At 39.6% G+C, this 22,822-nt stretch overlaps 2 protein-coding genes across 3 annotated transcripts in view; one reads left to right on the plus strand and one right to left on the minus strand.

The window, feature by feature from the left end:
- Positions 1 to 22,822, plus strand: part of BMPER (BMP binding endothelial regulator) — a 252,603-nt gene that overhangs the window by 37,674 nt on the left and 192,107 nt on the right. The gene's annotated exons all lie outside the window — the stretch shown is intronic.
- Positions 20,819 to 21,144, minus strand: LOC132496219 (non-histone chromosomal protein HMG-14-like). The gene has a single exon (XM_060108463.1). The coding sequence runs from the start codon at positions 21,142 to 21,144 to the stop codon at positions 20,839 to 20,841; it is 306 nt and encodes a 101-aa protein (XP_059964446.1). The 3' UTR covers positions 20,819 to 20,838.

Below are 22,822 nucleotides of genomic sequence, written 5' to 3' on the forward strand. Positions count from 1 at the left end.
TATCACAAGCTCTGCCCCCGGTTCCCTGAGTCTAAATTTTCAGGTCACCACCTGGACTCTCATGGGGGCTGAGGCTTGAGAACCACTGCTACCAGGTAAAGAAAGGAAAGGAAGAGAAAAGGTGGGCCTTTTTGATGAAGGAATGAGAAGCCCATCTGTGAGAGGCTCTTGGTCGATATCTGCCCTGGTCAGTGCATCTTTGGGGAGAAATCTCTTTGCCCCTCATAGCTGTGAGGCTGTGATCCTTTGCTCTCCTGCTATTTTGAAAATTTTTTTATCATTAGAATGATGGTATAAGAAAGAAAGAAAAGTAGATAATGACCAGGAAAATGTAACTCAAATGTTGAAGTGCTGGTGAATGGTTATCAAAACTCTTCCTAGTTATTCAGTTGTGTAAATAAACGGCGGGGAGGGTGGTGGGACTTGAGCCCCAAGAACTGGCAAAGGACCTCCCATCATTTTCTGAAACTTTTTTTTTCTTTTCCAATATCTTTCTCTTCCTCTTTCCCTTCCTTAGCATAATTATTTTCAATCTTAACTTTATTTTTAATTTTAACTATTGATGTAGTAGCTATCTCACTACTACATCAATATATTACCATACTAAAAATTTAAACAGGGAGTAAAGTCTTTTCTGAGCTACAAAACCCCACTCTTTTCAGAAATAACAGCTGTTATCAATTTATTGTGTCTTTCCCAGACCTTTTCCAGTTTATTACATATACACACATTTATATATATATGTAATTTTGTATGTGTGGTTTTATTTTTACATAAATTAAATAGTAATTATTCTTTCACAGTTTGCTTTTAAAAAATACCTCTACAGGTGGATGGACCTAGAGTCTGTCATACAGAGTGAAGTAAGTCAGAAAGAGAAAGACAAATACTGTATGCTGACACATATATATGGAATTTAAGAAAAAAAAATGTCATGAAGAACATAGGGGTAAGACAGGAATAAAGACACAGACCTACTAGAGCATGGACTTGAGGATATGGGGAGAGGGAAGGGTAAGCTGTGACAAAGTGAAAGAGCGGCATGGACATATATACACTACCAAACGTAAGGTAGATAGCTAGTGGGAAGCAGCCGCATAGCACAGGGAGATCAGCTCGGTTCTTTGTGACCGCCTGGAGGGGTGGGATAGGGAGGGTGGGAGGGAGACGCAAAAGGGAGGGGATATGGGAACATATGTATATGTATAACTGATTAAATTTGTAAAATAAAATTTAAAAAATCTAAAAAAAAAAAATACCTCTACAGTAATATGATTTAGGAATTTTCCCATGCCAGTTCATGCTTTTTAGTTGTGTGGATCCCATAGGACAGACGTACAATAATTTGTTTAAAGTCTCCCTGTTGATAGACGTTTAGACTTTCAGTTTTATGCCAAGCTACAGGGAACCAACTTACCATTCTTGCTGTGCCCCTGTGTGTCTGATGCTCAGAAAAACCTGGAAATCAAAGTGCTGTGGGGAGAGGCGTGCACAAGTTAAATTGTAATTGCCTCCAAAAGAGGCAAGGCTAGTCTCCTTTCCTATTCCTTTGAGAGTTTTCAAGCCTTTCTTCCTAAAAGATTATCATAGACTAGAGGAGAAGTTGGTATTACACTTAGCAACATTTAGGCAAATCAGCTGCTTTTGCCTTACAAACTTGCGCACGTAGCCACGTTGCCCATACACTGCCCATATAGTCAACTCTTTATTTGAGACTGCCACGTGCACACTCCTATCCCAGTTCTTTCCTGTTCTGGGTTTCTCCCATATTACAAGGGATATTTTCCTCCCCCTTTCTGTGGTTTTGTGAGAAATGGTATCAAGTTCCTTTTAAAGAACCTAACTGAGGGTCAGCAATTCTTTTCTGTTTTTCAATGAAATATAGGAAGCACTGACAGTTGTCAACAAATTAAGACTTGAATGGTGGTATTTTTGCAAAATTTCACCCAATGAACTGAACTGCAGTAACTAAGTTTAGAATATAGGCTAGATGAAGAAAGGGGGACTGTTTTACATGCCTCTTATTTCTAAGAATGATTTTTCAATGAGAAAATATCATCGTCCTCATTTTTATCATCTCAGTTATCAAGCATACCTCACATCTGAGGCATTTGAAGACTCTCTGAAGTTATTACTTTTTGTTTTGTTACTTCCAATAGGGGAAAGCATAGAGAGAAGAAGGCATAGTCTGGACATAGTTTGGACAGTCTCTTAAGAAATTTGGGCCATTTAAAATTCCCATATTAATTTATGCTTATGTTTATATCTATATTCTATGTGTACTGATGTATATTTGGGAACACTTGTAATTGGTGTTCATAGTTTATTTGTAATTATGTGGAGTCTCGTTTCATTCCTTTAAATAATTACAGAAGTTTCTATTACATCCATAAAGACTATGCTCATTCTCTGTGGGTCTTTAAGGATCATTCCTATTCTTTGTTTTGAGGCCAGGCTCAGTGATGATATTGTTCCTACAGGAAAACAAGGTCTTCTATATGTTGGTCACCTTCTGGTGTGATGAAAAGTGGAACCTGCTTGTATTTACCAAGAGCTTTAACCCTTTGAGAAAGTCGTGGCATTTGCTTTTTCACTTAGTGCTGTTGAAGCCGGGTGGGTGGTGACGTGTGAATTGTCTGGTTGATTTTAAAACCTTTATCGTCACCTGTTACCTTCATAGTAGTAGTCCCAAAGGGATGTGTTTCCCCACAGTGCTGGATACTGGGTTAGCTGGTTTATGCTCACCATTTAGTCCTCACAACAGCAGGGTCATTTCTGTCTTTCTCATTTTATATATGAGGAAACCAAAGGCTCAGGGAGCTTAAATCACTCATTTGCCAAGGCGTTAGTGATGCAAACATCAACCAGAGGGTATCCAAGCCCTCAAGGAGCTTGCTCTACTGGAGGGACAAAAAAATACCATCCAACGGGGTAAGTTCTCCAGGGAAGGTGTGCCAGAGTGCAGAGGGCAAGGGGAGTGTGCTGGGGAAGGCTTTCCAGAAGAGGCAACTCATTTTTGTGATCAGGAAGGAGTTCATCACATCCAAAGAGAGCTGCTTGTGGGAAGCTCCTAGGTGAAGGTCGTGATCCACACAAAGGCATGGAGTAGTTCTTAGGCATTGCCCGCCACTCATGATCACCTAGGGCACTTGTTAAAATACCATTTCCTGGGCTTTTAAGTTTTTGTTTGTCGATTGTTTAGGGGAGGGTGGGGGGGGGGTAGACAAAAACATGAAGAATCCTGTCATGACTTCTGCTTATTTCCCTCTGAAGAAGATGTTGGTATTTAAAAGGAAGCATTAGAGTAAATCTGCTGAGACAGAAATATGAAAACTCATATTTCCAAAAGGATTTTTAGGAAGGGTGTGTGTGTGTGTGTGTGTGTGTATAGGCATTTGTGTTCTTGTTTGCTTCAGTCAGATTGCTCATATGTTCCATTCATTCATTCATTTGACAAGTATTTACTGATCCCATGCCAGGTATTTATGGGATACCTGGCACTGCTTACCAAATTGTTCTTACCTTTTATGAAGCTAGATTATTCTTTCAAACAAAAAAGTAAGTAAATTATAACTTATTCTTCTCAAGCAAGTGTTTCAGTGTACTTTTCAGATTATTTTATGCTAATAATTGTCATACATTTTAATCCAAATAGCCTAATAACTGGGCAAAAGATTAATCTAATTTGAAAAATCTCAATATTATTTGATGAAAACAAATGAGATCACTGAGAGTCAAACAGTTGGTTTTGGCAGCTTTTCTGTATTTACTTGGACTGAGAATCACCCTTTAATTTGGGGTTCTTTCATGAACAATAATGTACTTGTTATCTGAATATATGTTTGTTATTAGTGGATAATAAACAAATAAGGTGTGTTTCAAACATTTATAGGTCAAATTCCATCCTCTTTCTTCATACAGGGCATAAAATATTAATTGTCCACAATACTTTGAAGAAAGATGTAAGAAAATAGTCTTTCATTTGTCAGGTGGGATTTATTTTCCACAATCTTTTCTTGTCTTTGATTTCTCTGTGCCTTGTCTCATTTTTCTATGGGTTGTGATCCCATGGGTTGTCTTTTAATAGTTTAATTTTTATACTTGATTTAAAAAGTTCCTATGATGTCTCAGAAAATGAAAGGAAAGAGGCAAAATATAAATATTTGCACACTGATTTCCAAAACTGGACAACCATCCTAGGTTCTGGTAAATAATTAGGGAGCAAAACATGCATGGAGAATTTTAAGGGGATTGGGCTCATTTATAGAGACCAAGTGCTGACCAAAGTAAAACAGAGCTATGAATAATGGTAAAAGATTGAGTATTATTAATTATAGCTTGCCTTTCAAGCAGTACAAGGTCACAAATAAGGAGCTGCTTCTCCTGTTGCTTCGAGAATGACTTGGAAGATGACAATGCCTTTCAGAATATTGCTATGTGGCTGATACCATATGGCTGATACCATATATATGTGGCTGGCTCCAATCAGGAGCCAGCTGATTACCATATATATGAATGAGCATTTAAAAAAACTTAAAGAAAAATAATTACACTCCCTATGTGGACAGAATAAATTGTCCTGTTGTTTACATGGTTTAAGATGGAATAACCGTGAGTTTTTCCATGCATGTGTCAATCTGGTTGTTTGCTTTTAACCAGATTTCTTTTGGCAATTATAACCATGCATTTTCTGCTGCCCAAACAAAAGAGCAGCTCTTTCCCCAACCTCTGTTTTCCTTCCTTTTAGACATCACCAGAATCTCTGGTAGTTATTATGTATGATTGACCCGGATGCAGTTTGTCCCAGGTTTCACATTCCAAATAAGGAATGACCCGCCTTAAGGTTAATACTCTACCAGTCATTTAAACTGTGCTGTGAACTAGATTTAGAGAATATTTTGGAATAGACAAACCCCAGTCTTTAGGTTTTCATAGATAATGTTATAGTCACCCCTGAGGTGGTGCTTATTATCGTTCTGATTTAACAGATGGGGAAACAGAGATGCTTAGAGAAGGGAAGTGATGTTTTTCAAGATCCCACAGTTGCTCAGAGGTAGCAGGGCTCAGACTCCAAATGCTCCATTCTCCTGCCTGGTAATACACACACTGCCTGTGAGGTAAGAAGGAGGGAGGAAAGACCTGGAGAATTAGGAGGGCTCCAGAGATGAAGGAGTGAGAGAGACCCTGGCATCAGTTTTGTCTGCATCAGTTTCATCTGTGTCACACCCGTTCTCCCTCCATGGACTTTTATACTGTGGGTGGACCAGCAATTTCAGAGGAACTACGTGGGCAAAGAAGCTTTGTGGAGGTATTGGAAACAACATGTGGCTTAGGAGGAGGTGGCTTTTCTTACTAATTGACTTTTTTGGGGAACCCCTAAACTTACTTTCTTTTCCTCTTCAGTATCCATGACTGTACTGCAGTGCCCCAGGGAGACAATTCATATGAGCTTTATTCTTTTGTGAGTATGTATGTGTATGCCTGGTTTCATAAAATATTTTTTGATAGATAATGCATTCATACAATTAAAAATACACAAAAGAGACTTCCCTGGTGGCACAGTGGTTAAGAATCCACCTGCCAATGCAGGGGACATGGGTTCGAGTCCTGGTCCGGGAAGGTCCCACGTGCCACAGAGCAACCAAGCTCATGCGCCACAGCTACTGAGCCTGCGCTCTAGAGCCCACGAGCCACAACTACTGAGCCCACGTACCTACAGCTGTGCTCCACAACAAGAGAAGCCACCACAGTGAGAAGCCCGCGCACTTCAACGAAGAGTAGCCCCCGCTCGCCGCAACTAGAGAAAGCCCGCACGCAGCAACGAAGACCCAACGCGGCCAAAAATAAATAAATAAATTTATTTAAAAAATACACAAAAACATCTATAGTAAAAGTAAGGCTTCTTCCTATTCTCGACCCTAGCAACCTTGTACCCTTTCCTGGAGATAACCATTTACCGGATTTGTGGGAATCCTCCCAGAGTCAGTCTGTGCATACAGAAAGCAGTCTCCAGCAGCTTTACTCCTAGCTGCTTTAATGCTGAGACTCTGACCTATCACTTAAAACATCTTAGGAAATTACATTGCTCTGAAAAACATTCCCATCACTGAGCTACTCAATTCCAGTGCCACTGTTATTTTTACCATGATTTTGAGCTTAGGAGAATTCTTGACATGTTTCTTGAAGTTGTTAGATTATGAGATGCCTGCGTGTATATTGTAAGCTATAATTATTTTAACCTTTAACAGTGTAACTACTTTTACCTATTCAGCCCCCCAAAATTGAGTGGAGGTTGTTAATATGTTTTTAAAGACAAGGAAGAAAACAATAACTTGAGGGATTTGTTTTCCTCCCTCCTTTTCTCTAACTGAAAAAAGATGTATAAAATGTTATATTTCATACATTGGCTTCCTATAATATAAACCAGGCTATTTTGGCATTTAAATTAAAAAAGACCCTATTTGTTGGAAAAGATCTTGTTAACATTAAAATCATACTTTACAAAACCTGTTTTTGTTGTTAAAACTAGTAAGAAAACTTAAAACAGAGATCTGCTTTCTCTGTCAAATTTGCTTCAATCCTTCTATTAACAGCCTTAGTGTTTTAGACTCCGTGGGATTTTGGAAGACAGTTTAAGTGAAGAGTTTGTGATTGCCTTTAAGTTAGAAGATTAGATTTCCAAGGCTAGCTGCTGACTTGGGGTGCGTCAGTTTTTACTTTTCTGAAGTGGGCAAGTTGAGAATGTTCCTCATTGTGACAGAGGAGAACGGTGGTCCTGGTCTCTTGTCATATCATATGCAAAGTGTTGCAATCAGGTGTGGACCTGGCATCCATATAAAAAACATGGGAATCCTCTTCAATGGCTACCAGCCTGACAGAGCTTCCTTCAGCTACCAATGTCCAGTCTATTTATTTTCTATTGATGCATAACAAGTTTGTCATCAAACTTAGTGGCCTAAAATAACAGTCATTTATTATCGCATAGTTTCCATGTGTTAGGATTCTGGGCATGGCTTAGCTGGGTCTCACAAGGCTGCAGTCAAGGTCAGCCAGGGCTGCGGTTTCATCTGAGGCTCAAGGTCATCTTCTAAGCTCGTGTTGTTAGAATTCGATTCCTAGTAGCTGTAGAATGGCTTACTTCTTCAAGGCTAACAGGAGAGTGTCTCTCTGACCTATGGACTCTTTTTAAGGGCTCACTTATTAGGTCATGCCCACTCAGGAAAATTTCCCTCTTTAATGACTCAAAGTGAAATTGATTAGGGATCTTAATTACACCTGTAAAATCGCTTCATCTTTGTATAACCTAATCATGGTAGTGACATCCATCACATCCACAAGTCTTGCCCACACTCAAGGGCTGGGGATTACACAAGGTGGAGGTATCAGGGAGTGGGAGTCTTAAAGATCACCTTAGAATCTACCAGCCATACTCAGAGCAGCTCTGGTATGCATGGCAGGTAGAAGCATCTATCAAGAATGGCACTTAGACATAGAATATACCTTATGGATCCTGCACACAACAAGTGCTAGCAAGTGCTCACCCTTGGCCGTTCCCTTTCCTCCCTGTAATGTCTGGCTCCTGCTTACCTCTCTAGCCTCCTCTTGTTCTGGACTCCTGCGGTTAGGAGATTTTATTTTGTTTCTCTCCATGTTGTTCTGTGCCTGCTTCTGGTCATGGAGCTTTGCACGTACCGCTCGCTCTGCCTGGCTGCTTTTCCACCCTATGTCATCTGGTTGACTTTTACCCTTTCTTCAGCTCTCACTTTAGGCATCACTTCCTGGCCTCCATGGCCACTTGCCATGTAATTAAGTATCTTTCCTTCTTAACACTAGGCACAACTGTGATTTAATGTTTTCATTTTCTGTAACTCCCACTAAACTAGAGGTTTTGTGAGGGCAGGGACCATAGTATTCTCAGCCACAGTCACTGTGCCTGGCACATGGTAGTTGAATACATGTTGGAAAAAGGTGAGGAAGAGAGGAAAATTGGAACCAAATTCCAGTCTTCCTGGTTTAGTACATGTCTCTTGAAATCAACTGCATATTTAGTATATTACTGTTGAGCCATATATATCTTAAGTCCGTTTTGGAATTCAGCAGAACTTAAAAAGAGTTGAGTGAGAATTATAGGGTGAGAATAAAAATGGATACGTAGGACTGAAAAATGGCTGGTTGTCTATAAACCATTCCCAACCTCCTGTCACTTTACTGTTTCTTCACTGAATTCCATAGAGGTTTAAAAAAATCCTTAAAATCACCATAGCCTAAGTGTATTTTCATGTGGTACTGGCTGTAGTATATTTCAGTACTTTTAGACTTAGTGATAACCTTAATGCAATTTTTAGTAGATCTTTCACTGTATTGTGCAGCATTACCAAATAATATACAATTATGGCTTCAGATTTCCTAGTTACCGTCATTTTGATATGATTATGTGCTTCCTTTTATAATATCATATAAAACACACTTTTAATTGGGCTTCGAGTTTTCTACAGCTGCTCTGAAAACTACTCTGTTACTGCCTCTAACTTGCCTACCACAGAGAGCAAACCGCTCTACACTTTAAAATAATGTTCCCCTGCTCCTCTCTGAGATTTCAGTACCGGAATGAAATCACAGTGATGCTTATCATCTCGAAATGTCTTAAAATCAAAACATTCTTATCTCAGGACTTCCCTGGTGGCTCAGTGGTTAAGAATCCGCCTGCCAAGGCAGGGGACACGGGTTCGATCCCTTTTCTGGGAAGATCCCACGTGCCATGGAGCAACTAAGCCCATGCGCCACAACTACGGAAGCCCGCGCACCTAGAACCCATGCTCCACAACAAGAAAAGCCACCACAATGAGAAGCCCGTGCACCGCAACGAAGAATAGCCCCCTCTCACCTCAACTAGAGAAAGCCCGCGCACAGCAATGAAGACCCAACACAGCCAAAAATAAATAAATAAATTTATTTAAAAAACCCCAACGTTCTTATCTCCTCTGAGTCTTCAATAAAGCATTGTTTCCTGGAGGTATCAAACTGTGAAAATAAAGCTAGGTATTCCAAGTGGAAAGTTGGAATGATTCATCAAAAACTACAGGAAAGAAGTGATTTCAAACAAAAGCCCCCAGCATCTGTTTAGGGTCTCTTTGATTTGCTGCTTGAGTTTGGCAACTGCAAAGTCGAAAGTATGTCTGTATTTGTGACACATATCTATTTATGAAGATGCATGAATGTTCACGCATGCTATTGATTGTTTTTAAAATGACCATCATGCTATAACCATTCTTATCAGGCTTTGATCAGAGAATACTCTCTTTCAGTCTGCTTAGAAGTTGGCACAATTTGTGTTTAGGAACAAATGTTTTAGGTTCTCTCTTTTTTTAAATTAATTAATTTAATTTATTTGGTTGAGCTGGGTCTTAGTTGTGGCAGGTGGGTTCCTTTAGTTGTGGCTTGTGGGCTCCTTAGTTGTGGCATGCATGTGGGATCTAGTTCCCTGGCCAGGGATAGAACCTGGGCCCCCTGCATTGGGAGCGTGGAGTCTTAACCACTGTGCCACCAAGGAAGTCCCTTAGGTTCTCTTTTTGACAGGTATCTCACCTTGAGAACTAATGTGTATTTGCCATAGAAATCTATCTGCTTGAGAGGCTGACATTTACTAGGACTGATGTGATAATGAACGTGAACAAAGTACATTGGTATTTTTGTGAACTTGATTGCCTCCTTCACTCAGATGGGCTTATTTACACCAGAGCCATCTAATTATGTTTCCAGTAGCTTGGTGGTTAAAGGGCTCAAGATGTTTATCTGCAGACATGCTTGGACATCGACCAGCCGATGTTTGACACATGAGGCAACCCTCTGACTACCTGAGAATGTCTGGGCATTCTCTGAGCCATACCTGGGACCAGCAGAGGGATCAGATTTTAAAATACACTTGGAATTTTTTGATATTTGGGGTTCCGGAGACTGGGATGGCCACCTTGATGAGGCTTTGAATGCAAGGTAACAACTTCAAAGCTCTAGAGGCAAGACCACACTGAAGTGCTAAATGCAGAAGCCCGGGTAATATTTTCAGGCATCTAGACAGGGAGCTTCTGTGCCTTGGGGCCTGTGGATTGGATAGTCGTAAAGACTCTCAGTCATTTGAAGAATGAAGTGAAGGGGGTCTGGACTTGGAATTAGATCTGGAATCAGTTCCCTACTCTGCCACTTCTAGTTACTTGACCTTCACTAAGTTATTTCTTTCCAGGCCTTGGTTTCTTCTTCTGTAAAATGCAGGGGTCCTGAACCTGAATGTGCCTTAGAATTGCCAGGGCTGCTTGTGAAATATTCAGATGCTTGAGTCCCACTCCAGACCAAGTGAAACATAATTTCCAGTGGCATCTGTGTCCTTTTTTTTTTTTTGTGGTAAAATACACAAAACATAAAATTTACAGTTTTAAAGTGTATAGTTCGGTGGCATTAAATGCATTCACATTGTTGTGCAATCATTACCACTATCTATTTCTAGAACTTTTTCATCACCCCAAACTGAAACTGTATACCCATTAAGCAATAATTCTTCATTCTCCCTTCCCTGCAGCCCCTGGTAACCTCTATTCTAGTTTCTGTCTCTATGAATTTGCCTATTCTAGGTAACTTGTATAAGTGGAATCATATAATATTTGTCCTTTTGTGTCTGGTTTATTTCACTTAATGTAATGTCTTCAGGGTTCATTCATGTTGTAGCATGTATCATAATTTCATTCCTTTTTATGACTGAATAATATTCCATTGTATATATACACCATATTTTGTTTATCCATTCATCCATCAGTGGACATTTGGGTTGTTTCCACTGGGCATCTATATTCTTAATTAACCCCCAGGTGTTTCTGATGGTCAACAATTTTGGAAGCCACTGAAATGAATGTTCCCCTGGTTAGGAGGTTTAGGAGGAGGAGAGTGAGATATAATGTCATCACTGAAAAGATGTGACTTGGTATTCTTAAGTATTTTATCTAGGTATATAGAATAAACAGCATGACCTCTGATGCCAATAAAATACCCTGAATTCTAGCCAAATGTTCATGGCTTGCTGTTAGGAACAAAAAAAAAAGTTTCATGGACCCAATAACTTCTAATGTTAAAATAAATAGTTGTGTGTACAGTGGTGTTCTGGAGTGCTTATATTTCTAACTCTGTGCTTGGTGACATCATGTTGGTAGCTTGAAATTGACCATGGTGGTAGTGTTTATACGTTGGAAATTGGAATACACTAAAAGATCGGGGCTTTTCTCTTCTGTAGAGCTGGTTGTCAAACATTAGCAGCACATCACTGACTATATGCCATGTGTTTGGTATTTTTCTTCTTTCTAACAAATATCACTAACAAAAGAAATGCAGTTTTTAAGATAAGCCTTTGTTGACGAGCTAAAATCCAGAAATCCATGGTTCCTCTCAGATTCAGCAAGTGCAGGATTGCTAGTACAGAGCTCCCATTACCTGCCTCTATGTCAGATTCATATTGGTTGAGTTGGAGGCTCATCTGTTGGTGGAGATTTCTCCTCATCCCTCTCCACGTATGATCACACTCATCAGTGACTGCATTTCTTGTTGGATATTTGGCTGTATCTTCTACAGCTTCTGTCCACAGGTTAATGTCTTTTTCCATTTTTTCCCATTTTAGAGAGGGTGCATTTTTCTCTTTAATGCCCTTATCTACCCACAATTCGATGTAACAAAGACCTCCCTCTGATTTCATGGCCTGAAGATCAGGGCAGGCCACACACAACCTCCCAGAAGACTCTGCATATATGCTGGGCTGTTTAATCAGGCACCCTTTCTGCTGGCCACACAGTTCTAAAATTATCCCAAAGCAAAGGAGGCTTAGCTCAAACTTTTTAGAAAAGAGCTCAGGTAAAGGAAGTGGCAGATAAGAGAAAAAAGATGGGCTGTAGAAATCTACATTTTAACAAGCCCCCTAGGGATGCCCTTTGTCCTTGGACTGCTCTTTGACAAATGCTTCCCAAAAATGTACTAGGCAAACATTGGCAGGCTTCATCCTGCAGTGGGAGAGGCTCCTGGATGATGGGTGCATCAAGCCTGATTTTCCCATGTAAATACTTCTCAAATGGTATAAAAAGGGGTATGCCCAGCAGGGGTTTGGTTTGGTAGACATAGAGAAGCTTATTTTAAAATTTATATAAAAAGGCAAAAGACCTAGAATAACTAAAACAATTTCTGTAAAACAAGAGTAAAGTGGGAAGGATCAGTCTACCCAATTTCAAGACTTATAGTGTGGCTACAGTAATAAAGACAGTGTGGTGTTGGTGGAAGAATAGACACAAAGATCAATGGAAAAGAATTAACCCAGAAATAGACTCCTACAAGTATGCCCAACTGATTTTTGACAAAGGTGCCAAGGCAATTCAATGGAAGAAGGCTAACCTTTCCAATGTATGGTGCTGGAAGAATTAGACAAAAAGTAGGTGAAAAAGAAACATGATATAAACTTCATAGATGATACAAAAATTGACTGAAAATTGATCATGGACTTAAATGTGAAATTTAAAACTATAAAATGTGTATAAAAAGCATGTAGGAGAAAATCTTTGAGATTTAGGGTTGGGCAAAAAGAGTTTTTACATTTGACACCAAAAGCACTTCCCATAAAAAGGAAAAATTGATAAATTAGACTTCATCAAAATAAAAAAAAATTGCCTCGTGGAAGACCTTGTGAAGAGAACAAAAGATCTAATTAGAAAAAGATCTAATTAGAAAAAGATCTAATTAGAAAATTGGGGATATTTCATCAAATAGTATATGCAGGTGGCAATAAAGCTCATGAAAATATATTCAACATCATTAGCCATCAGGAAAATGCAAATAAAAACCACAGTGTGATATCATTACTCACTTATCAAAATGGCAAAATATATATATATATATATATATATATATATATATATATATATTATGTATAGCATGATAACACCAAATACTGGTGAAGATGTGGAAAATCTCATATATTGCTGGTGAAAATGTTAAATGATTCAGCTACTCTGGAAATCAGGATGGTAGTTTCTTGTAGAACTAAATATATACTTACCATATAACTCAGCAATTACACTTTTGGCTATTTATCCCAGTAAAATGAAAACCCATGTTCACTCAAAATCCTGTACACAAATGTTCACAGCAGCTTTAATTGTAATAGGCAAAAAACTGGAAGCTACCCAGATGTCCTTCAGTGGGTGAGTGTTTAAACAAACTGGGGTACATCCATACCATGGAATTCTACTCAGCAATAAAAAGAAACAAACAATTGATCCTTGCAACTACTTGGATGGATCTCAGAAGAACTATTCTGAGAGAAAAGAGCCAATCTCAAAAGGCTACATACTGTATGATTCCATTTATATAAAATTCTTGAATAACAAAGTTACACAGATGGAGAGCTAGTAAGTGGTTGTCAGGGCTTAGAGATGGAGGCTGTAAGCGGAGTGAGTGTAGTTATAAATGAATAGCTTGAGAGGGCCTTGTGGTGATAGTACACTTCTGTATATTGATTGGTTACACAAATTTAAACATGTGATTCAACTGAATAGAACTACACACACACAAACACACACACAAATGAATGCATGTAAAATCAGTAAAATCTGAATGAGCTCAGTGGACCACACCAATGTCAACTAATGTGTTTCCTGATTCTGATATGTACTATGGTCATGCAAGATGTTAACACTGGGGGAGGCTGGGTGAAGGGTATGTGGAACCTCCCTGTATATTTTTTGTACCTTCCTGTGAATCTATAATTATTTCAAAATATAAAAGAGAAAAAGGAGGTGGTAAGATCTGACAATTTTTTTACAGTGAGCCCTAAACATCCTATCTAATCAACTATAAAGGTTGCATCTGTGTGGTATGCTTCCCAAAGTGTAAAAATGATGCAGGGCACTACATTAGTCACGCAAATGGCATTTTGTATGTGTGTTGTATATATTTTCATTTCTTCTTTATGCTTGTCAAAGAGAGTTTCACTGATGTCTTTGAAATTACATTCAGGAAGCTGAGGCCCATTTGTGACTTCTTATCTGTGGCTGCCATAATTTATCCTATGAGATTGTTGGTTGTTTTGCTGTCTTCAAATAAATTTTATTTTCTTAAGCTGTTCCTGTGCATCCCATACTGTGAAACATGTTCCTGTTTTGAAAAATGCGTCAATCTGGCCTGAGATGTTTGAATTTGATCTTTTGATCCCTCATTATTTGTTGCTTCATGATGTCAAAAGGCCTGAGGCATAGCATGGTTCATAGATGAAGGTAAAGGCATTTAGAACAGAGTAAATGTAAATCCATAGAATCGGGTCTTGCCTCTTCAGCTGCAAAAGCTGCATTTTACTTTATAATACTGGTTTTAAGGCATCACTGGAACATGATGTTAAAGTATCATGTAAGTTAGCAAGTGAAAGGCAGCATGTTATCCTCCCCAGGGACATCATTTCTACTCTTGAAACTACTACTTTTTGAGCTTCTCCCATGCGCCTGGCAGGACCCAGTGAATGAATGGAATGTGGATTTTAGAGTAAGATAAAAAGAGTGGGTGTATGACCTGGACAGAGTAGTTTAGCTTTTCTGAATCTTAGATCCTCATTTTAAAAACTAGGGGTAAAGTGTTTTCTGCCCTAGAGTGCTTTTTATAAAAATAAAATTAAATTACATGTGAAAATTCCAAGTACAATGCCTCACCTAAAACAATTATGCAGTTATTTGAATTTTCTCTTTTTCTTCTGTTGGAGGGTTATTTACATAATATTTCTGAAAATATTTTTGGAATTCATCTTTTTTTAAAAAATAAATTTATTTATTTTTGGCTGCGTTGGGTCTTTTTTTTTAAACATCTTTATTGGAGTATAATTGCTTTACAATGGTGTGTTAGTTTCTGCTTTATAACACAGTGAATCAGCTATACATATACATATATGTATATGCGTTGGGTCTTCGTTGCTGTGCGCAGGCTTTGTCTAGTTGCAGCGAGGGGGGCTACTCTTCTTTGCAGTGCACAGGCTTCTCATTGTGGTGGCTTCTCTTGTTGCGGAGCATGGGCTCTGGGCTCGTGGGCTCAGTAGTTGTGGAGCAGGGGCTTAGGTGCTCCTCGGCATGTGGGATCTTCCCGGACCAGGGCTCGAACCCGTGTCCCCTGCATTGGCAGGCGGATTCTTAACCACTGCGCCACCAGGGAAGTCCCTGGAATTCATCTTTGGAAATGACTTCTAGTGACATTTTCCTGCCCACGTTGGAAAACCAAGCTTATGACTTCACAGGACAGTCTCTCCAGCTTCTTCTTCTTTTTCTGTTTTTGCTCAGTATGAGTTCAACATAGTTCTTTCTTCTTTGCCTGGTGAGAAGCAATGGGTGTTGGCTATTTGACAATGGGGTGCTGGGGGTAGTATGGCTGCTGCAATACTGATTCAGCCTAGAGGTAGAAGCACTCCTAAATTAAGAAATATTTATGGTAAGACCAGATCAAATGCAGGGATGATTGATGTGGCTCATATTAAAAAGTTGTTGCAAGCATTTTTGTCCTTAATGTATTGCATATTTCCTTCATTGAATTAATTATATTAAAAGTTTGAAAGCATATTTTATCGAATAGAAGCCTAATTTATTTCTGGCTTATTGAATCTGTTCTGTTACCTTAACATCAATGCCAGATATTGTATGTATTACAATACTGTAAAGTCATGAGACTGGTCCTGTGAGCCACAGTTTCATCACTTTATAGTCCTCAATAAACACATAGATTAGAAACCCAAGTAAGTCACATGGAGCTTGTGTGTTCCTTTATACTGGTGAACTGAGTTGAATTTACAAGTCATCTGTACTTATCTGATATTTCTGTGTATGTAGGATTTTATTCACAAAAGCATAAAAAATAGGTTAAATAGCTTTCTACCACTTCTTTTTCTATTGTTGATTATTTCATTTCAATCATATGGTTAATTCATAACTGGAAAACAAAAAAAAGCTATGGAAAAGACTGTTGTGTCCAGGGGGCACACACCACTCCTTAAGAACTCAGTTCGTAGGTCTGAGTCTTTCTCTTGGGGTTGAGGAAATGGTTTGACTATAAAACTCCCATTAGCTAAAAATAAGCAAAATTGACTGCAGGATTCATGGTAGGTACAGCCTTGAAGAGTAATAAAAGCCTGTTTTAAATGAACTCCTAAGGACACAACTTAAGCCCTAGAATGGCTAGTCAGGTTTTATGTTTATCCCTTTTGATTATACTTCTGTATATTCCTGGAGAACAGTGTCCGAAAAATGGTTCATTATAAAATTGTATTGGGCTGGGGTAATCTGGGGCTTATTGACCAAGTCTAGGGGGTGGGGCTGCCCGATCAGGTGGCCCAGAAACAGCAAAGAATGGCAGACCTGTCTTCTCTGCTTCCCTGTACCATGTGGCATGAACTGATTTCAAAGACCATACGGTTGGTTTCATTTAAATAAATATGGCAGTTTGCATGCTACTCTCCCCCTCCACCCCCCATAAAACAAGACAAAAATAAACCAGTAACTTGGAGCATCAAAGTTGATTTTGGAAAGAAAAGACACCCTCCTGAAAATTAACTTAAAATGAGGTGTGCACAGTATGGGAAGAGGGGACCGAGACGGTGTTGATGTGTTTCTCATTTCTGAGGGACAGTAGGTGCTGGTATGCTCAAGGACTTTCCTTCATTGTGTTCAGCCCTAGCTGGCCTGGTCCATGGGGGACTGCGGATGGGGGTCGGTGTTAGAAGAGACAGACTTTGGCATCTGAGTTGCTCCAGGAAAACTTTGCTGTTTCTGGAGGTGGAATAGTGAATTGAACTAGTCTACCTGCCAAAAGAGAAGACAGGACATCCAAGGAATGTCATTCTTTCTCCGTTTCTTTTCCCCCTGTGTTTTACAGGAATAGCTGCAAATATTGGTGCTTACTATTTATTATTAATGAAATGAAACATTGATTAAGTACTTGCTACACACAAAGTATTGTAAATGATCTAGAATATAGGTGTTTGAAAGGACAAGTCTTCTTGGAGAAGGAGCACTAGAGCACACCCTCAGTGGGGAAGTTTCCAGGAAGACTTCCTAGAGGCTGTGACCTTGAGTTGCATCTTGAAAGAGGAGTTAGCCAGGCAAAGAAGGAGAGCCTGGGTGACCTTTGTGTCCTTGTGGGGATGATGGAGATGGAGAGAATGGAGGAGATCTGGGTTTTTCAAGAAGGGACCAGCATTTGCGAAATGATAGGATGAGATTATCTGGCCATATTTGGGAGAATTCTAAGTGCAGCGTGTCTGCAGTGGGGGGAGTTTGGGAGCAGCAGCAAAGAGAATAAATAGGTGAGTCAAGGCCAGACCGGAGAGTTGTATACGTTAAGAAGTTTGCATTTTATAGTAAAGTTCAGTGGTTTTCAATCCTGGCTGCACATTAGATTCCTCTTCCACTTCTCACCATCAGAGACTCTGATCCTACTGGTCTAGAGAAGAGAGCTTGGGGATAGGTACCAGTATACACTTCAGCTGGGTTGAGAACCATCAGTCATTGATAGAGTTCAAGTGTGTGAATGAGATAATAAGACCTGGATTTGAAAGAGCGCACACTGGTAGCAGTGCAGGAGGATGCCTGAAAAAGGACCCTATCCCAGCCAGAAGCAGTGAGCCTGTTGTAATAGTCCAGGTGAGGAACAACCAGCAGCTTAGTTGAGGCAGGAGTGGAGGGAATGGAAAGATAATTGGAAGAGAACATCTGGAAAGTGGGGGGAGGAGGGAGCAGGGTGGTGGGGGAGTGATGGAAAAAGGAAAATGTGGTCAGCTTGCCACAGAGAAGTCTTATAAGATAATAAGATAAGGGTTGAGTGTCCCCTTGGATTGGGCACGTGTAGGCAGCTGCAGCCCAAGAGAGTGACGTTTCAGTGGGTTGATAGAGGCAGAAGCCGGATAGCCTTGGTTGAAGAACTTGAACCTATTTAAAGAAGCATTCGAGTTCATTAGGATCAGGGAAAGGTGGATAACCCCAGGGACCTAGATGGAGTTGCAGGAATGAAGGGAAAACACTGGAAAGGTGGGTTGGGGCCATGTTGTGAGGCCCTGGGGTGCCAGGGGTTAAGTTATTGGTAACGATAAGATGCAGTTCTCTGCTCTTAGGCTAAATGTTAACTTGAAAAGAGAGGATTAAGACTAGAAGGGTGAGACTGGGTGGAACTAAGGCTTATTAGACAGCCAATGCTATCTTTTTTATGGTCCTGATGATTTTTAACAGCTATTTTAACAACAGAATGATGAAAATGTGTAGTATTCTGTCTCCCTTGGCATAATGTGGCTGCTGAAAAAGGTCACAGCTAATAGGAAAAGTGAGTTTTATTGCTTAATTGTGGATTCAGTTTATTTGTGTGCTTCCTGTTTCCATTGCCGAGTTGACCAGTTGACTTTTAACTAGGCCAAGCGTCTCTGCAAGAGTGTGTGTTTTAAAAAGTGCTCTGAAATTCTTCCCCACCCTGAAAATATTAAATATAAAAGCTGAAATAAATGTACAAGTGACGTGTAGCTAGTTTAGGCTTGTTTTTGTATTATTTTAGTTTTGTAAAGAAGAATCATTTGTGGCTACCTATGATGGTTTAGATCAAGGTTTCCCAGCCTTGGCACATTTGACATTGTGAGCTGGTTGATTCTTTGTTGCGCATTGTGGAGTGTTTAGCAGCACCCCTGGCCTCTGTGCACTAGAGACATGTAGCACCTTTATCCCCGACCTGTGACATCTGAAAATATCTCCCAACATTACAAAAAGTCCTCTGGGTGGGGAATTGGAGGGGGAAAGCAAAATCACTCTAGATTGAGAGCTACTGGTTTAAATATATTACAGTGATTTAACCAGAAAATAACCACTTCTTCCTGCTACAGTATGGATGGTTTTCATGATGCTTGTGGAACCTAAAAAACTTTTTATCACCCGAAGAAAACTAATGAATGTTTATAAATTCCCTTGTCAAAAGTTTATTTAAAAATATTTAAAGAAAAAGGAAAAGTGACTTTACTGGTTGCCTAACCATTTCCCTGCCTGCCCAGCTTACCCACTTTTTCATTTAGTTCCTGGATCTGCTATCACTTAATTTTATAAGGACAGAGTTGATTTCCCCCCCTGCCCCGGGCCATGAAGTCCTCAATGCAAAGGATATTATGAATTAGAAAGTGTCCAAATAATTCTGCCAGTTTAGACCTGTATGTGAAAATGTGGATTTCATACAGGACCAGGTTCTAGTGTTAGTTTCACACCAAATGCCTTCTAACTTTGTGTAAGCCACTTTAATCTTTTTTGTGTAAATTTTCTTACATGTAAATGAAAGAGAAAAAGTAGATTATCTGCAGGTTTGCTTCTAGTTCTAAATATCTAAGATTGAAATCTTTTGATTGTTTCTTTGGGTTGCTCCTCCACCCCATGACACATCCCTCAATGCAGTGCAACCCAAAATGTGCTCTGCAGGTCACCAATGGTCCAGAAACGATGATGCCGGTCTACAATGAGAAAAGTACAGAATCAGAGAGTAAGCAACTAGAAATGTTTATCATGATTCTACAAAGTAATTCTATACCTGTTACATATAATAATAAAACTTTATATTTTGCCTTAATCTTTTAAATTTAATTTTTATAGTAATCTATTATTATTATTTTATATACTTATTTATTTATTTTTGGCTGCGTTGGGTCTTCGTTGCTGCGCGTGGGCGGGGGCTACTCTTTGTTGCGGTGCGCGGGCTTCTCATCGTGGTGGCTTCTCTTGTTGCGGAGCACGAGCTCTAGGCATGTGGGCTTCAGTAGTTGTGGCTCTTGGGCTCTAGAGCTCAGGCTCAGTAGTTGTGGCGCACAGGCTTAGTTGCTCCTAGGCATGTAGGATCTTCCCAGACCAGGGATCAAACCTGTGTACCCTGCATTGGCAGGTAGATTCTTAACCACTGCACCACCAGGGAAGTCCTATTACATATATATATGTATTTTTTTTTCATGTGCTTCAAGAAATTCTTTCATAATTGAGATTTTATTGGTTTTTTGAGGATCAGTACACAGACATTTCAATTTGTACACAATTCTCAACATATGTACCAAAAACCTAAAAAATCATGTAGTTGTGATTCTTTTCTGAACAGTTATTCCAGTGACTTTCCAGCTTAAAATTTGGGGGCAAATTTTCCTTCACAGGATATCAAGTACCAATATCTTCAAATATTGATATGGTGTTACATTGTAAGTCCCACTAATTCACAATCTAATATCATATACACTACGTACTCAAATTGTCAATCGTTCACAGCACATTAACAGTTACTAGAAGAACTGGACTACCACGACCAAAGATGTTACAGAGTGCACAAAATTCTGCCCAGGAGAGCCAAGATCAAGGGGTGAGTGGTTTGCTTTAGGGAACAGTTCTACCAAAGACAACGTGGGAAGAGAAGTAATTTAAAGTGTTCAAGACATTAAATGCACAACTGACTCCAAACTGCCATTTAGTATGCTTTGTATTACAGGATATAGAAGCTACCCTCCGTCTGTGGAATGTTAAGCTGACACCCAAGACAATCAAAGCCTCCCATATTCAATATCCCACTATTTTCTGGTTGTACCAAAAAATAAACCACCAGTAAATGATTTCACCTCTTTAAAAAAAAGCATTTACACTTAAAAAATGGGATGAGGTGGGAGTCCTTCCTTTTTAAAAATGTTTCTAGAGCTACTAAAAAACTTGCATTTACAAAATAGTTGATACAAATATTCCTCTGGATTGTACAAGAAGGGAAACAGGGACCACTGATAGGACCAGGTGTGTGATATTAATCAGAGTTGGCTTCTTTCTCTCCTGCTTCATCAGAAGCTGGGCTCTCCTCATTTTTAGTTTCTCCATTTTCTGCAGGTAAGTCTTCTTTAGTCTCTTGGTGAGCCACTTCAGCCTGTTTTCCCTTTGCTCCCCTTTTCCCTTTTGTTTGCACTTTTTTGTCGAAAGATTTATCCTTTCCTGCCGCCTTTTTTGGCTTCGTTTCCACTTTTGCAGGAGCCGGTTTAGCTGACAACCTCGCCGATCTCCTCTTGGGCTCCTCCTCCGCCGCCCCCTCGGTGGAGCTGACCTCCCTCTTAGGCATCGTGGTGGCGGGACGGGTGCCTGCGGGCCGCGGCGCGCCGAGAGCCTTCGCGAAGCTGGGCTGCCTGGCCGCTGCCGCTCCTCCCACCGCCCAAGCTGCTCACTATTATATTTTATGAAAGTATTGGCCCACATTGGATTGGAAAAACAAAAGCAAAACAAACCTTTCACTAGAGATGGTTTGAGAAACACTGCCTCAATGTATGATGGAAAATTTGTTTTGCCTCTTTTTCTACCCTGGCCAATAATAGTTATTTAATATATTCCTCCTCTGGAGTTTCAATGAAAAGAGGGACAAGATGTTGCCTCTCTGCCCTATTAGCAGCATACAATTGGTGGTAAATAGATTTTATTATAAAGAAATTTGCCTTAGAATAAGAAGTAGGTCTGGAGTAAATCTGAGGTTCCCCTTGATTGTATGTATATGTGAGTCTTCACATAGCTCATGTTAGTGTCTTTCATTAAGATGTTTATCTTAGAACATGAACCCAAAGAGCAGTGAAAATGTCCTTTCTAAAATTATCTTATCCCCAAGAATCCCTTACATATGAAATCTACTAGGATGCTTTGTCTATTGGAGTCTCCAAAACCAATCAATGCTGTTGAGGGTAGGTAAGGTATGGATTATACTTTTGAAAGAGGTTAACGCCTATATTTTTGAGTCTATTCATTCATTCAGACTCATCCGACATTTGGGAAAATCTATTATATGGACTCAGGTCTGGTAGACTGACATGTCAACAAGGGCAGTTAAGCAATGAAGCTCATCATAATTTGACCTGGGTCTTTATATGTTAAACTGTGGTGGAGGAGCCAGCCTTCCAGTTGAGTTATTTGAAGCAGAAAACATTGCTGGGTTCCCTGTATTATGGACCACTGGTGCCAATACCTTTTACCCCATTTTGGGTGGAATAATCCAGAGAGGTCTGCCCTACTCCTGGGAGCCCTTTGCACATGGCCTGGCATTGTCTGGGAACGGTCTCTTGGCCTGCAGTTCCTGCCTGGTCTATATGGGCTTGTAGTGTACTTTCTCCTTCAAAGTAAAAAAGGCAAGCTCTTTGCCTGCCCTATTAGCAGCATAAAAATCACTCTTTCTTTCAGTTTTTTTTTAATCCAGAGGCTGAAAATATATAACATATTTGGAAACTCCACTGGTAGACTTGGCAGGCATTTCATATTTACTTGGACTTAACATGAATTGGATTTGGTCCTCTGATTTCCCCACCTCCATCTCTCGGAACAAGTTATTTATTAACCGAGTAAGTCTGTGGTAGTGGATCAGACATGCGCATGGCACGTCTTTTGTAAGTGCGTTTGTTCCGTAAGATTTATGCTAGCCCAAATTATTTTATACTTGTTTTCATTGTTGAAAATTTACTGTGTTCATTCTGGGTTTGGCATAAGTATTTGTAGTGTGCTAGGCGTTCCTGTGGTTGAACATTTTATCACTGTAACACTTCATGCAAAGGAAATTAAAAAATATAGAGTGAAAGCATTTCCCTAATATGGTTCCAATCAGCTGTGTACTTTAGTAATTTGATTTGTAGGAACTAGAGAGAAGAGTGTTACTGAGCTCTTTTCAGTCATTCATAATTCTCTGGGAATTCAAATCATGGTTCCAAGTTTATGAAAACATCTCTTGAAATCTTAAGTCCTTTATTTTTCTGTTTGTATGTATT

The sequence above is a fragment of the Mesoplodon densirostris genome, chromosome 9 (assembly GCF_025265405.1).
Source record: "Mesoplodon densirostris isolate mMesDen1 chromosome 9, mMesDen1 primary haplotype, whole genome shotgun sequence".
NCBI lineage: Eukaryota > Metazoa > Chordata > Mammalia > Artiodactyla > Ziphiidae > Mesoplodon > Mesoplodon densirostris.